General features: G+C 41.9%; 1 protein-coding gene across 3 annotated transcripts in view; it reads right to left on the minus strand.

Annotated features, from left to right (window-relative positions):
* Positions 1 to 14,765, minus strand: part of fndc3a (fibronectin type III domain containing 3A) — a 50,399-nt gene that overhangs the window by 16,169 nt on the left and 19,465 nt on the right. For all 3 annotated transcript variants that reach the window (XM_086216479.1, XM_086216480.1, XM_086216481.1), the window contains 10 exons: positions 5,704 to 5,780; positions 5,268 to 5,514; positions 4,832 to 5,128; positions 4,071 to 4,129; positions 2,185 to 2,351; positions 2,037 to 2,096; positions 1,811 to 1,949; positions 1,300 to 1,353; positions 1,088 to 1,212; positions 688 to 862 (listed from right to left, as the gene is read on the minus strand). In XM_086216479.1, coding sequence (XP_086072605.1) covers positions 688 to 862; positions 1,088 to 1,212; positions 1,300 to 1,353; positions 1,811 to 1,949; positions 2,037 to 2,096; positions 2,185 to 2,351; positions 4,071 to 4,129; positions 4,832 to 5,128; positions 5,268 to 5,514; positions 5,704 to 5,780 — 1,400 coding nt within the window. The remainder of the gene's footprint in view (positions 1 to 687; positions 863 to 1,087; positions 1,213 to 1,299; positions 1,354 to 1,810; positions 1,950 to 2,036; positions 2,097 to 2,184; positions 2,352 to 4,070; positions 4,130 to 4,831; positions 5,129 to 5,267; positions 5,515 to 5,703; positions 5,781 to 14,765) is intronic.

Genomic DNA, 14,765 nt, shown 5'->3' on the forward strand with positions numbered 1-14,765 from the left:
AGGAGTAACATAATGTAAAATATTAAAGTCTCAAGAACAAAAACAGCATCACCCATAGCACTTCTGTTGCTGTGACTGACATCACCTCCACCGTCCTCTGGAACCTGCATAATGTTTTAAGCAAGACCTGACCTGTTGGCGGTTTGTCAAGTTTTACTAGTCCTCTGACAAAGCAGCCGCGATGATTTATTGAACTATGATTTTCTAACCCAACCAGACCATCCTTATAGACAAGCATTTCATGTAATATAATCCCAGAATTATGAAGTTGCGTGATATACAAGATTGTTTATTTACTATTACTCTTGCTGGGCATGAAGTGTGTGATTTAGGACACAGCAAGAGTTGTTTTTTGGGGGTTTCTGTGTATGCAGGAACTTCAGCGTATGAGGTGGGTGTTTTGGATCCCTCCCTGGTTGTGTTTCGTGTGAATAGTCATGAGCAGGGACTAACCTGTGTTAACTGACTTGGATTGACAAAGTAAGGTTTAAACATCAGTCTTAAACATCAGTCAAAAAAATAAAACACACGAATAAGCCTGGTCATTGGTTTGAAAGAGGAAATAGAAGACCCACGATGATCATTATCAAAGAAAACTGCAGATACTAATGTGTTAAGGCATTTCAATCTAAACTGACGACTGACTTCTTCATTCAAAAGAGGTAGTGATAAGGCTGTGAGTCATACCGAGCCTTCCTCCTCCATCTCCAAACTATAGTAGATGTCATCCTCCTTTGGAGAGCTAGTGGGCCTCTGCCACTTCAGACACAGCCAGGTCACCCCTGCCATCTCCAGCTCTGGAGGGAAGGGTGGCAATGGCACACTGCATGAGGTGAACAGGTCCACCACTTCACTGAACTCGCTGGGGAGGGCAGAGATAGACAAAGGATGGGAGAGAGAGAGAGAAAGAGAGAGAGAACGAGAGGTAGAGAAAAAGAGAGGGAGAGAGACAGAGATAGAGAGAAAGACAGGAGAGAACAGAGATGCAAACACAGATGGAGACAGTGAATGGAAGAAACAGTAACATCAACATGGACAACAGGGTGGGTGCCATCCAAGAAATAAGCTAGCACGTAAAAGGATCTACCTGACACCCATGTCATTTTTGGCTGCAAGGCGGAAAGAGTATCTTGATGCAGGCGAGAGCTTGGTCACCCTGTACTGCTTCTGAGGTCCATAGTAGCACTGTTCATATATCCCAGTGCCCTTCCCCTACAAGGAAGAAAATACATTATTAAGAATTGAAAAAACTGTGGAGAACACCAGAAAGCAAGTTTTTCTGTTACATTAAAAAAATACCTCATCCCACTGGAGAATGTAATTTTGGATCTTGGAACCATTGTCACATGGAGCCTGTAGACAAACCATTCATAAGGATTATAAGCCACCGCGCTTTAGAATCACTTTCTGTAACTGACAATTCCTGGCTGTACTAACAACATATGGGAGACTGCACTCTTAATAAAAAACCAAAAACCTGACCCCCCGACCTGGGAGGCAATCTCTTTAACCACAACAGCTAGCAATTGAGAAACTGAAACCCACAGGTTCCACATTGAATAATATCTTTACGTCTTTCCTGGATCTATTAGTCGCTGCCCAATGTCTCCTACATTTATGCAACTGAAGAGCACTAATATGAGAGTGTCAAGTAACTGTCAGGTTAATTGTAACACTTTAGTATAAGTGCTGTACACAAAAAAGGTCCATATCATTTCCGGTGACTCATACTTATAATCATGAATCCTCTTTAGTTCTGCCCTTTTGTTCCTTGTGCTTTTATGTCCTAGTTCCATAGATCTTCCTTTACCTTCCACTGAAGAACGAGTGTGTTCTTGGTCCCACTGGCCTTCCTGGGAGGATTGGGAGGCTCTGGCTCACAACTTAATGTGGTGAAGCTCACAGCCTCAGATGGGTTTCCTTGTAAACAGTTACACATGGCCTGGACCCTGAGGAAAGAAGATAAACTTGGTTACCAAAGGATCCTCTGTGCGTCGACACTGGAGCTAAAACTGTAGATCCACGGTCATGCTGACCTGACATGGTAGTCTGTTGCTGGTCGAAGGTTTTCTAAAGATGCACTTAGTTCTTCACCACTGCATTGAAGAACAGGAAAGGTTAACTCAAATGATTTCTCGATGAAATCCCAATCATCTGTTGTACCACAAGCTTCAAGAGACTTACCAATACATGCTCTTGTACTTCCCGTCCTTGCCGCTAAATGAGACGGACACCTCGTAGCTGAAGAGCCCCTGAGGGCTGCAGTCATCCTCCAAAATGTTCTCATCACTGTCTGGCCTGGTGGGTGCAATCCAGCCCACTACTGCTCCTCTGGCCTGGATGTCTGACACCTATCATAAAAACGGTTATGAGCAACATTAAAACTAGTGACAAAAAGAAAAGCCTTTTTCTAACCACAGCACTTGCTGAATCACTTTTCTAAGCTCAAGCCAAAAGGATAATTCCTTGTAATGACGCTTGTACTAAGACTTAAAGTCTTATAAACAAGGCAGGAATTTCACCCTTTCGTCCTGCATGACTGCTTTAATTTTACCCCCCTTTCCTTAATCTGCTTAACTGTGAGTTTTACCTGCCTACTTAACTCAAAGAGAGGAATTAACACTGGGCCATAAATTCATTTCATTAATTCACTTGAATTTAGGGTTTAGAGGGATTTTTAAAAACTTAACATCATTTTTCAGTTTAATTTGGGTAATAAAAGCTAGGAACCGCGACCGCTTCCCGGGGCTGTGCGAGTTCACAGCAACACTCTTCACTCAAAGTTCTTAAAAAAAAAAAAAAAAGCAAGGAAAATTTCAACACAGCATGTTCATTCACAAATTTATAAAAAAAAAAAAAAAGGTTCGTCTCCCATAGTGTCAGTCTTTTAATATTAGTGGAATCAAATTTTGCAAAGTATCCCATGTGACAAGAAAGGGCCCTTGCAGAAAGTCACTACAGATATCACAGTGTTTCTTATAAAAAAAAAATAAAAAAAATGCGGTGCCTACAAATATAGTGGAATGTTAGTATTTTCTCGATGGTGCACAATCAAGTCCTTTCTTGTATAATTTTTTTTTTTTTTAAATCAATGACTATCTTTGATTGTGTGAAAAGAAAACTAAATAAGTAAATGAAATTAAGTGAATCAAACTGATAAAATTCAAAGTTTTCCACATGAATATATCCCGATGTTTTATATGCTTGAAAAATGTGCAAAGTCACGAGAGCAAGAGATCAAACCATTTGCTGATGCGGCTTTAGGGAAGAGGTATTCCACACTTGGCAGGGGTCTGCTGTGATTTCTGACTCTGTTTTGAGGAGGTTTAAAATTAACCTGTGCTACACGGCAGGGATTCAGACATGGAAGAACTCAATCCGGCCAAGTCTGTACCTGCTCCTTCCCTCTGCCCCAGGGGCCCACCTTACTCCTTTATTTCCCACACTTTGCTCCTCAGCCTGTTTAAAAAAAAAAAAAAAAAAAGAAAACTGGTGTGGCAGCAAAGAGGGAAAAATCCACTTACCACTGAAGCTCAGGTTTCTCTAGATCATACATCCTCTTTTACAGTTTATCCATCCACTTTTGCACCTTTGAAAGTTTTTGGAGCGTTGTGTTTGATGAACCCAATCTTGTACGGGGTCAAAGAAATTCAATTACTAGTTACTCAAATGCAGGTACCTTAAAAGAGAACATTTTCCTTTTGATTTATCTAGCCCAAACTCTGCACCATTAGATCGCAGAAGACCTTTCCCACAATTAAAAAAAAGGGATAAAAAAAAAAAAGATTAAGAATGCGGTTCAAAGAAAAGCTCATACCTTTTAGTACCTGCTGGCATAAATTTCAGGGGGCACATTTGGGAATGGAAATCCCACAAGGATGCTAGTCAGCAGGTCTGACTCTCTTAACAAGATGTCAGCAAGAATTCATCATGAACGTTAATAAATGTTTAATGACACAACGCATCGGCATAATTACCCATCTTCATGCTGATACTCATAAAAAATCATGCAAATGGAGGTATTTCAAGAAGAGACAAAACACAACAAGACAGCAGAAGTGAATACTAACCACTGGTTTACCGATGGTACTCAACAGAACTTGCAGGGCCTGAGCTTCTTCATCCAGCTCTGAAGAGATGAAGGATAAAAAGCATCACCCACTTCATGACAGTGAGAAAGAAGGGACGACATTATTTCACCAGTGCAAGTTTGGAATCTAAATATATGTCTTTGAAGTGTATCCCTGTGTGCACTGAAATATTTATCTTGCCATTTCAAAATGCCACTTCTGTGCATTTATTTGGAGGTAATGGGTATGAAAAAAAAGGCAATTTTCAGTAATAACTGTAATACTACAGCAGTAACTGTATGGCAGGTTAAAATTGGACAAAGGTGCCAAAGACTGATGTCAACCCAGGATCCAATGTATTGCAGTTAAGAGAACTGATAGTGTGAAGGGTGCAGTCATAAATTCAGACATTTCTAATTTGTACAAACATCTTTTTAGGTTGGCAATACTCCAGTTTTCCTAGATTTCAATGATTTTCATGGGAGAAAAACGTCTGTCACTTTCAAAATTGACAGTAATTCTTTAAACATGTGCTGGTGTTGCCAAGTCACAGTGTAAAATTCCATGATTAATGAGCAGTCAGGAGTTCATGCAATCAAGAATAATGTTGGCAGTGTTTCTGATCCCTCGCTGCCACCAGCTGCTGTAGCTAATGAGGCACTATTCTCAGCGCCTAAACATCACACTCAACATCCGGAAAGCACATCGCGTGTCAATTCAATTGTAAACCTTGACAATCCTCTACCCTTTAACCCACTTACCTCCTGACTCGCCATTTTTCCCCCTGCCTGTTTGCTTTTCGGGGCTGACCATCGCATGGCTGGGCTGACTCTGCTCCGCCTCCAGCCCTTTCCCTCCCACGCCGTTGTGAATATCTGGTGTTGGAGGGCAGCTGCAAGTTTTCTGTGGCGAAGGAGGAGGACTGTCCTTCACCTGCCCTCCTCCAACTCCCTGACGGTCCTTAAGCTTCTTCTGAAGACGCTCGTGCATTTTGCTAGTTCTATCATCTCTGTGAACAAACGTCGTGCGTCCGTGTTGGGAGTGAGAATCTGTAGAGACTGAATGGACAGAAGCGCAACATTTGTAGGTCTGTACCGACATAAACAGAAGTACAAATAACAGCAACTACGGACTACACGATGTGACTCCTGACAAATTTTAATATAATCAACCCGAACACTGGTAGCTCCAACTCACCCTGCTCTGAGTAGATATGAGCTGGATGGTACTGGGGGATGTACTGAGAGCCCATGTCGCCCACGCCACCTGCCATGCCAGAGTACAGGTGTGGTGGCGGGGGAATCATGGCAGGATGTGGGATGAAGGCAGGCAGGTGGGCATGGGGTGGTGGTGGAGGATGGTGGAGTGGGGAGTGGCCCCCTGGGTGGAACTCTGGTTGCTGGGGGACAACCAGAACCCGCCGCACTCCGTTTTCTTCAATGATCTGAGAGAGAGAGAGAGAAAAAGAGGGGTGGTGGTCAGAAAACAGATATCAAAGCTTCTCTGAGTTCAACAATATGCTCCTCAGACACACAGGATTAGACCTGGATTGATGAAAAAATTAAAAATCCTGCCCTACTGGTGAGCCGACCTGTGCACAATCATGAATAAGCAAATATCACAGAACACTTACCTGTGGAATGTATCCAGGAGGCACATAGATTGGAGGCACTGAACCATTGGGAGACATCATGGGAACCTGAGCAGGACCTATAGGGCAGGATGAAGAACATCAAACTCTCTCCCTCAGGGAAAAACACCTGTTTCATCTATGGGATCAAAGAGAGAAGAGCCGCATGCTGGGCTGAAAATGCAACGCCAATCCATTCAACTTCCAGCCTCAGCCCAACTGCTAAGAAATGTTTCCATCATGAACCTTAATTATTCAATATGACACACACACACACACACAAAAAAACAGTCATCAAAAGTGCTTTTTAAATGACTATGTCCAGGTGCCACACATGGCAGATGTGTGAATAATAACTGTCACTACTATGTTTACGTTATACAGACAGTTTCAGATAGGCACTCCGGGGCGAAGACCCTATTAAGTTTTTAGAAATGTTTTTCAACATGCGTTTGGAATGACATGATGATGCAATACCAACGCTGCCCACAGTTTGGGATTTTTGCATCTGGTTGGTTTACAGGTGCAGCAGAATTGATTAATGGTTTCAATCGGGAGAAGACCACCGCCACATATTTATTGAATCAAAATGGATTAAAAATCCTGAGGCTGTCACAAGTCTTGGTTTAATTATCTCTGGAGATTTAGTTGAAATGCAGTTTCAACTTTTTAATATCAGAGATTTATTCAACACAGCTGTTTATTGTTTGCACAGCAACACTATCCATCCACACCAGGTGCCATCTGCCAGCCGCCTAAAACAAAGATAAATTAACTTCTCCATAACCTTGGAAACAAAAAATATCTAATGATTCCCCTACCCAATGGCCTAGCACCATTGATAGCTTCCACTGTAGAGATCAGAATTTATATTCATAATCTCAATATTTTCCTTTCTTAAAACCTTTTGAGTCATAAAAGGCCAAGAAATGCATTTTTTAAATCTGGCAAATGCAAGAAGACTATTTTACAAAAGTGCTGAGAAACAACAAAGTTCCCTGTGTGACTGTTTTAAGGGGCTAGTGCAGTGGCTTAGCTCAGCTCGGAGGAGTAACAGCTCAGCAGAAAACTTGAGAGAGACACAGAGAGAGGGAGGGAGGGCCTTAGCGCCAAGTCACACATTTCTCCTCCTTTTACGAATGTGAGACATAAACACACGACGGGGCCAACTACAGATGTCATGTAGGCGAGCAAAAAGATCCACAACAACACACCGACCTCCCAGCAGCCCACTTGATGAAGAGTTTGCCTCCATGTTGTCAAAGCTGGGATCAGAAGATAGAGAATTTCTAATTGAACAGCCATGCTGGCCCCCGTCAATACACATGTTGGCCTTCTCCGAGTGCAGCCCCCTTAGGTGCTTAGGTCCAGGCTCCACATCACAGGGAAGACTTGGCATATTATTTCAGTCGCCAGTTTGTTATTTGTATTGTGCTAAAACTAACAGTCAAGTGCAACCCTGCAATAAATCTGACTTTCAGGAAGCTTGAAATGTTTGGTGCTTTTATTTTTTTCCTTAAGACTGCTGCTGGTGTTCATTCAACTCCAAAATGAATCCTGCAAACTATAGATGTGAACTGCAAGTAATCATATTAGATATTCAGCCAGTTTACTGTGGCAAAAAACTGTTGTAACACCTCTCTATAACTCTAAGTTTAACCTTCTCTGGAAAAAAAAAAAAAAAAAGAGCAGGGAACCTGAAAACATCAAAATCTTTGTGGAGGTGGGATTTATTGCAGGGCAGGTGGATTAAACCAATATTAGTTTTAACTTAGTTCAATAAACTGATAAACAGTGGAAAGTACAGCACAGAATGATAGGAGGTCCAGAGTTCATGGCTGCACTCAACCAGCTAGCTACAAAGCAACAAAAGTTTGTATTCAGCTGTGGAGTATTGTCATATGATGTCGTAAACATTCTAAATTGGTACTGCTTTTTTGAGTTTTTTTTTTTTTTTGAAAAATATGTTAAATCGTTTGATTCATTATCACCTTATTTGAATCACGCCGTCAAGATCTGTATCTAGATGATGAATGTTTCACAGAACGTTGCAGCAGCTAACACAGAGAACATACCCATGCACAAAAAGGGAGGGGATGTATAAAAATGTTTGAAATCAATTTTATGCTTGCTATCTTTATTTTGTAGTCCCTCCTTAGTTTCCAATGTTTAGGAGCTTTGCTCATACATTGCTGTGATAGGATTGTGTCAATCCAGTCATAGCTGCAGTTCAGTGTGGTACAGCTTTCACTGCGAAGACATTACAGGAAATACGTCTTTATTTGAATACTTAATTTTAATTTAACAAACGAGAACCCAATGTTTAAGAAACTCAAAAAGAAAAGGGGACAAGGTGGCACAGGCGTAGGCCAAATAATCAGATAATGAACACACAACTACAAAATACCATCATATGTGCCGGTCACGGTGACCTTGACCTTTGACCGCCAAAATTTGTTCAGGTCATCACTGAGTCTTAGTGGACATGAGTATAATATTTGAGGGAATTTTCTCCAAGCATTCCTAAGATACTGTTCATGAGAGTTAACACTGACCTTTGACCACCAAAATCTTTTCCAATTCATCCCTTTGAGCCAAATGTGGGGGAAAAAAACAAAAACAAAATGCTTACAGGTGTTCCAGGGATATGTTGATGAATTCTAGTTGTACATTATGACAAACCGAAAAATGAGACTGTACATTTCAAAATAAAGTACAGGTACTTCGAGTGGATACAATTATTTCCCGAAAGTGTATTTTGAGTGCTCCTAACACTGAGCAATGTTGCCTATTTGGTGCTCTCTTCTTGAAACTTGTTTAATTATTACCATTGGATCCCAAATGGTCTCACAATTTATAACTCTGCTTGGGAGGAAAATGAGTGAGAATATTTTGCATTAATCTACCTGCTAACGTAATTGGACGAGAAAGACAGATAGCAGACAAAAAAAAAAAAAAAAAAAAAATCGAAAGGACAAAGTGCTCCAGAGCCTCTCTCAGTACACTAAGCAGGCAGACTGGTAGGCAGTGAGTCATTTTCCTACCTAAGTACACAGGATGTGCAAGAACAAAAATCTCACATAAGGAGCCTGGGAGAGCTCAGCCTGAATGAAGGCAGTCACACTGACTCAGTCCTCATTGATTTCAGATTACAATATCGTTTGAGTGGGGGTTTAGATTGTGGATTCTTCACTCACTTTGAACACTTAGAAATGATGTTGTGCCTATGCCACAAAGCCTGTAGCTGTGACCTGCCTGAGGACTGATAAAGGCACCGCCAGTGCCGCCAATATGGACTAATGGGACATAGGATGAATCACATCAGCATTCTGGGTGGCATTTTTGTTTTCTTTTTAAGAAAAATTTAGAATGCTAGGCTGTGCGTGCATGACTTAAGAAGCGTACCTACAGTACACAGCATACGGATGGTTAATGGAGGAAGAGTGAGAGGGCCACACACATTGAAGTGAGGGACAGAAAAAAAAGATAGTAGGGCGGAGGGGAGGGCGGCACTAGTTTACATCAGACTGACGCACGAGTGCTGACAGAGATCAGATAGAAAAGGCCACATCCCCCTCCCCTGAGTCAACTGGAGCATTGGTTGTGCTGACGTGGCCGTGGAGCCAGCCCTCCAGAGGAAGCAGCCACGGGAAAAACCATTGGCCCTCCTCCACAAAACAGCAGATTGCCACTCAGCCAAGAATAGCCAAAAAACACGCTGTTCATTCTGGCAGTGTAAACAGAGGCTCAGCAACACTTTTGGAACACCATCATTTCGTATCAACATCACATAACCTGTCTTCACTTTCCTTCCTCCTAGGGTGTGAGGGGAGAGGGGACAAAAGGTTATGGGTGGGGGAGTCGGAGTTACTCAGGATGGGTGAAAAAGCAGGGTGAGACATTTCTCAATGGCCAGGCACATGTCCACGTGCACACAGATATAGATGCGCAAGGGCGGTACAGACACTTGCCCATTTTGCCTTTGTCTGAAAATGGATTAAGATCTTATCCACGCAAACAAACAAACCTCAAGTGAGACTCAACAGACATGGCAATGAAATAAAAGCAACAATCCAAGCAAACTGTCAGAGTTAATCAGATTGACACCCTCAATTAGAAACGGGGAAAAACAAGCGGAGACGGCAAACTAGATAGAGGCTCACCGGGTAAAGGAAAGGCACAGAGATAAAAGGGAAGACAGACAGGAGAAGAAAGAGGGGTTTCACATAGGGTCTAAATGGTAATGTGCTGAATTACAAAGGTGAGGCAGTCTTAATTATTAATCAGCACTAATAGTCCCCAATAATGAGGAGAGGTAATCCTGCTATCTGAGAGTGGCTATTATTTAAAAAAAAAAAAAAAAGGTAGAAGCTGAACAGTCAAAACAACAGATAAGTGGCAACTGAAACACAAAACTGTACCACTGATTATGAATTAGTACAATATAGAAAATGGCTCCTCTTCATGCAGAGCAGAAAAGATCGACCATCAATTGTGACGGCTGTAATTTCTGATAAAATAAAGTAGCATACTATTAACAGACTGCAACAGATGGGAATGTTTATCCTTGACCTAGCTTTTCAACAACATTCCCATCAGCTTCCAACCACAAGCAAATAGGCAGAGAGAGGATGGGTGCAAAAAGAAAAAGGGCACACTGTGTTGCTCCATGTGAAAACCAGAACCTGGAGGAGGCGAAACAAAAAACAGAGAAATTTCACAAGAGTTAGCAACATTTGTCTGGATTCCCCAATACTTCATCTGCATGGTTCTTGCAGCCCCACTGTAATAAATGATGTTTTCAAAAGAGATAGGCCATCTATAACCTTGATGGCTGTGCTTATTACGCAGCATCACACAGCCAAAATGCGAGAGGGGCCATATTCACGGGGGTCAGGTTTTCTTTTCAATAGAAATTATCCGGATATCAAGATTCTACTCTAAATAGACCGTCCCCTACAAAAATAGGCTGACCCCACAGGTGCAGAGAGAACATGCAGACTCCAAACAGAAAGATCCCGTGCCCAAGATCGAACTCGGAACCTACTTGCTGCGTGGCGACAGTGCTAACCACGGCGCCGCCCGACGATGATAACTCCACAAATGCAAAAAAAAAGAAAAAATGAAAACGGACATGGCATCACCCAGCAATGGTGAATGAGTCACAAGATCAGTCATCCTTAGAGCTACTCACTGTAGAAGCTGTGAATGAATGGATGTTTGTGTACGTCTTTGGAGCTGGGTGGGGGTTATTAAAAATGTCATGCGCATACACCAATGTGTTTGATGTTTGCCACTTAATTGAGAGCTTTGTGCACATGAGCTTTAATCCTAATAGATATTGTGATTATCCAAGCCACCCTGTGAAAAGGGTGGTGTAGGAGTGAGTCTTAAAGACAAGGGAAGGGACATCCAACAATGCCAGATTTTAAGTCAATGACATTTCGAAACCCCTTTTCAAATAAGCTCTGACGTGGCAAATCTTTACCTTACGTCACTGACCAGCTGGCGTCTTCCCGGATATCCCTTAAAGTTTACCTTCATATCCAGACAGCACGCTACTTCCCAAACTGGCTGGCACAAGGGGACAGTGACAACTCGCCCAACTGTAAGCGATTCCTTCTTTTCTACTCTGTCAGACCCAGGCATAATATTGCCTATACAATACTACCATTTGATCATCACTGGACGAAACTAAGATGCATAGCTTGGTTTATTTGTTCCAAACCAGATGATGGAAACATGCCTAGCTCGCAGCTGACTTTGTGACATTTCCAAAGTTTGCAGATGACAATGAGTTGTGAAGTTTCTGTCTTTGCTACTGCAGAAAAAAAAAGTTCATCCAGTGTTGCGTTACAGGTAAACCACTTCAGATCACAATATTCAAATACAAAATTACAGACATCACTTTGGCTACCAAACACAGTTGTCAAGGTTTTCCTGCCACCATCTTGTTCAAACACAGGAATACACAGTCTCCAACATGTTGCTTACATTTACCTTAATCCTAACTCCAAAACTGAAAAATTCAGGTTATGACTATATGAATGAGCCCACACACACAATCACTTAAGTGTTATGTCAGATGTTCAACAGCACATGACCTGGCTGCTCAGTTTAAGCCACAGGGGACATGACACCCTCAAGTTCATCCGACATTAAACAGACTAAGCACATCTGCAGCACCATCAGGAAAGATATGAGGTGTTTCACAACTATGGCATTGGATGTCATGAGGAGTAGACAGATGGGTTGGCTGACTGACAACTACCAAACAACGTGAGAGGGAAGAGGACACTTGCAACATGGCTACGAACTGAGTCAGGTGGAGGGGGGTGGGAATTGTCAATGGCCTCGTGATTTGATTCAGATAATGGTTCAAATTTCAGGGATTCTTGATGCATCTCAATGCCTCAAATCCTCATCCATTTCATTATTTGAAACAAGGAGCTACATCAGAACACCCTTTTTTTCCCAGAACAGGCTTTCAAAAAGAAAAAGAAAAAAAAAGCATGGTCAGTTTTCCAGTATCAACTTCACATTTTTTCACACCACCATTTAATGTGCTTAGGGTTGACCACTCCTGTAGTTCCCCTACCAAGGCAGTGATTGGTCACCCTGCACTAATTCCAGTTTGTGTATAGTGACTTATATACATTTATTCATTTATTTCATCACAAACCAATTTCAAAGGGCTCAAATTAAACTATGAAGGTCCTGTTGGCTAGCGAAGACAGGAGCCTTTATGACAAGGACGACAACGAGTAAGAAGAAGCTAAATGGCCTCTTTAATTAGCCTCCATTACAATACTCCTACCCCCGCCTCCACCCCAAGGCACATGAAGTCAAATGCCCTTTATAAACTGCAATTTACAAGCTTGTCAGTTCCTATTAAGCAGTCAGTCATTGCTAATATGTAGCATTTCTACTTATCTAGCAGCTAAAAATACATGACTGAATACACAAATTAGTCAAGGGTGGAAAAATCCTGAAAGACACATAAAACTGATCACCCTGGGTTTCCAAGTGTGTCACACTGCCCCTGTACAAACAAGGGTTAAAGGTGAAAGCACGCATTTGCGCTACACACACTTAACAGAGGTGGTGAGAATATGCAACAAACAAAACCAAGCAAATACACGCATGCATGCAGACCCACATGCACAAACACACCCGCTCTTCTTTCTCCCTCCTTGCAACGCAAGCGGTGAGTCATCCCTCTATTCGCGTCACTGAGATGAGTGCACCCTGTGACAAGCCAGTTAGTAGCAATCACACCGATCTATGTGGCACCTCTCAGCGCTTTGTTTCTCCTCTGATGGACAGACTATGTATGCTCGCTCCGCATTAGGAAGGTTTGCTCAGCTTGTAATGGGGGACAGTGCAAGAGCAGTGCAGTCAAATAGGAGTACGGAGAAGAACCCCTGTGTGAGCAAGATGATTGCTTTCCATGTAGACGGCATCACTTTATATCCCTGCTTTTGCTCCTTCGTCATCTAAACCTGGATGCCTGGGGCATACCGAACAGACCTTTAGTCACACCTTTATTCATATACGTGTCAAGGGTTGGTCAAGGGCTGCACACAAGAAATATCATTGTCTATCACCGAGAGAACAAAGACATTCATTGGTCAGTGGTTCCCATACTGGGGTGGCAGTGGAGATGTGAAAAGAGTGTTGCGAGATGAAATATAAGATGGTTTTAAGAAAAACTAGTGTATGCTGCATTTTCAAATATATCAAAAGGTGGAAAAAAACAACAACAAAATAAACATAACATTAAATACTGAAATTAGCTGATATGCTGCGGCTAATCAAATTAGAACCCACTGTTGCTGGTTGTTATAGTAACGCAACAGGCTTTCCACCCCAGTGATCATTTAGAGCAAGCTTTTCGTAAACTTCAACAAGGTAAGTCAACCTCGAAGAAATACTGCTACATCAAAACATCTGAACACGGTGACAAATGCTTTTCTATTGTGTCTGATTCCCTGTGACGAGCCTTGAAATGCTCGTGAAGAGAAGTCAGTTAGATACTGTAGCAAGTGGGTCGATGGGTGTAATAATAGCCTATCTCAGAATAAGTCGACTCTACGCCAGATCAATTAAGAAATCCAGCATTTTTCCTCACTGATTATCTGTGTTTTTCTCTAACAGTCTCCAGACTGCACAAAGCTGAAAAGTGTCAATACGTATTGTATGTTGGAGGCTCAGATCAATGATATGTTTCGTCCCTTGATACAGCTATTATTTATGATGCAAGCCACGCCATAATGTAGCCTGGTCTAATGCGCGTAGACACAAGAACTTCTGTCATTTGTGTTGGTTTGCCAAGATGTTGCTGAGTTCATAAAATAATGATTCAATCAGCAGTGCAGCAGTTATGAATGAATAGTGCTGACTGGCAGTAAATGTTAATGGGCCACAAATAAAACCGTGTTTTGTTTTGTTTTTAAATTCATGTGTAATGGGCAAAGTTTTCCTTTTCATTTGAGTAGAAATTCAAATCTGTAGAGACAATACACTCGTTCATACTCTATCAGTTATCTGATGACAGAAATGTGAAATTGAGACTAACGATGTAGTAAGTTCCGCTGCATCACCACAGTGATAGTAATAAGTGATAACGGAGAGCAGGCGCGTGGATGGGGTATGATTGACTGTGGCTGCAGCAGGCGCACTATGTGGCGGCAAAGGCGACGACTTTGTGTCGACCCAAGCAGTCTCTGACCACTGGTTTTTGATTCGAATGCATGAGTATTATTAGCTTGTATGTGTGTGGCCGGATTTGTCAGACGACATTTCACCCAGTCAAAACAGCTGTCTTTACATGACAAGTACCGTGAAGAAACAAAAACAAAACAAAACACACTGGTGTAGATGCAAATCATTTCCCCTCAAAAATGGCATTTTTTTTTACTAGTTGGAGTTCTGTTGATGTACGATAATAGAGTGGGTCGCTGGTGTCTCATTAACTACATTTCTGTCATTAGCAAACATACAGTATCAGCTTCTTCAGACTTAAGCTCATCCAGCCTTCGAGCAGACTTGATTTCACCGATTCC

This window comes from Aulostomus chinensis, chromosome 10 (genome assembly GCF_037954235.1).
Source record: "Aulostomus chinensis isolate RoL2024-O1b breed Wild chromosome 10, RoL_Achi_v1.0, whole genome shotgun sequence".
Taxonomy (NCBI): Eukaryota; Metazoa; Chordata; class Actinopteri; order Syngnathiformes; family Aulostomidae; genus Aulostomus; species Aulostomus chinensis.